The sequence below is a fragment of the Penaeus monodon genome, chromosome 29, assembly GCF_015228065.2.
Source record: "Penaeus monodon isolate SGIC_2016 chromosome 29, NSTDA_Pmon_1, whole genome shotgun sequence".
In the NCBI taxonomy this organism is placed as follows: Eukaryota; Metazoa; Arthropoda; class Malacostraca; order Decapoda; family Penaeidae; genus Penaeus; species Penaeus monodon.
The window spans coordinates 9,185,110-9,185,917 of NC_051414.1; the positions used below are offsets into that span (position 1 = coordinate 9,185,110).

General features: G+C 46.3%; 1 protein-coding gene across 1 annotated transcript in view; it reads right to left on the minus strand.

Annotated features, from left to right (window-relative positions):
* The window catches only part of LOC119591936 (galactoside alpha-(1,2)-fucosyltransferase 2-like), a gene marked incomplete in the record, with an annotated part of 27,690 nt that overhangs the window by 4,254 nt on the left and 22,628 nt on the right, over positions 1-808 (minus strand). Inside the window, 1 exon segment of the mRNA XM_037940689.1 lies at positions 118-370. Coding sequence (XP_037796617.1) covers positions 118-370 — 253 coding nt within the window.

An 808-nucleotide genomic window follows, 5' to 3' on the forward strand; every position in this document is an offset into this window, starting at 1 on the left:
GCAAAGTACAAAAGAAAAATGCCATGCCCATTCTGGAACCTCATTTTCGGCAATGCATGTCTGTCAGAAAAATGCCCAATCTCAGCCAAGTCCTGAGGCGAGCAAGCGCAGAATCACCGGGGCAGTCGGGGAGAGAAAGCGAGGGGAAACACGACAGTTTTTTCTTCATTCCTGGCATCACGAGCACGGTAGCATTGTAGATGTGCTTCAGGGCCCACAGAGTCGCGTATTCCCCCATTATGTTGCCCATGCGTCCGAGAGGCCGGGCCGTCAGCACGGGTAACTGATAACCGTGCCACATGCGATCAGGAAACTTCACCCATTTCCTCTGCGGCACCCAAGGGCCAGGGGCGTGAATGGAGTGTTTTTCCTGGAAGAAGACGTACATACTGTCCTAAGATGTTTGGTTAAGAGAGCAGAACAACAACGTCACATGAGGAGTCCATTCCTCTGAATCGAGGGGAAATTTACAGTGGGACGATCACTGTAAACATACTCTTATTATGGTATTTAAATCCTGTTGATCAGTCATTTACATATGAAACACAGACACACCCCGTTCACCACTAATGCACACTGCACCTGGTAACACTGTGTTTGGGAGTAGATATATACACAGGATATACCGGAGTGGCCTGTACTGTTAAATAAATGACCACTGATACAACTTATATAACTTATTATTACATTTTTCTCGGTGATAGATCTGGTAGAATGTTTTGTACAACTGATAAGTATCAGGTAAAAGCTAGACTCGATCTGTCTAGTTCGAACCCGCTTGGATCACCCTTCTCCCTTCTGTTTCTTC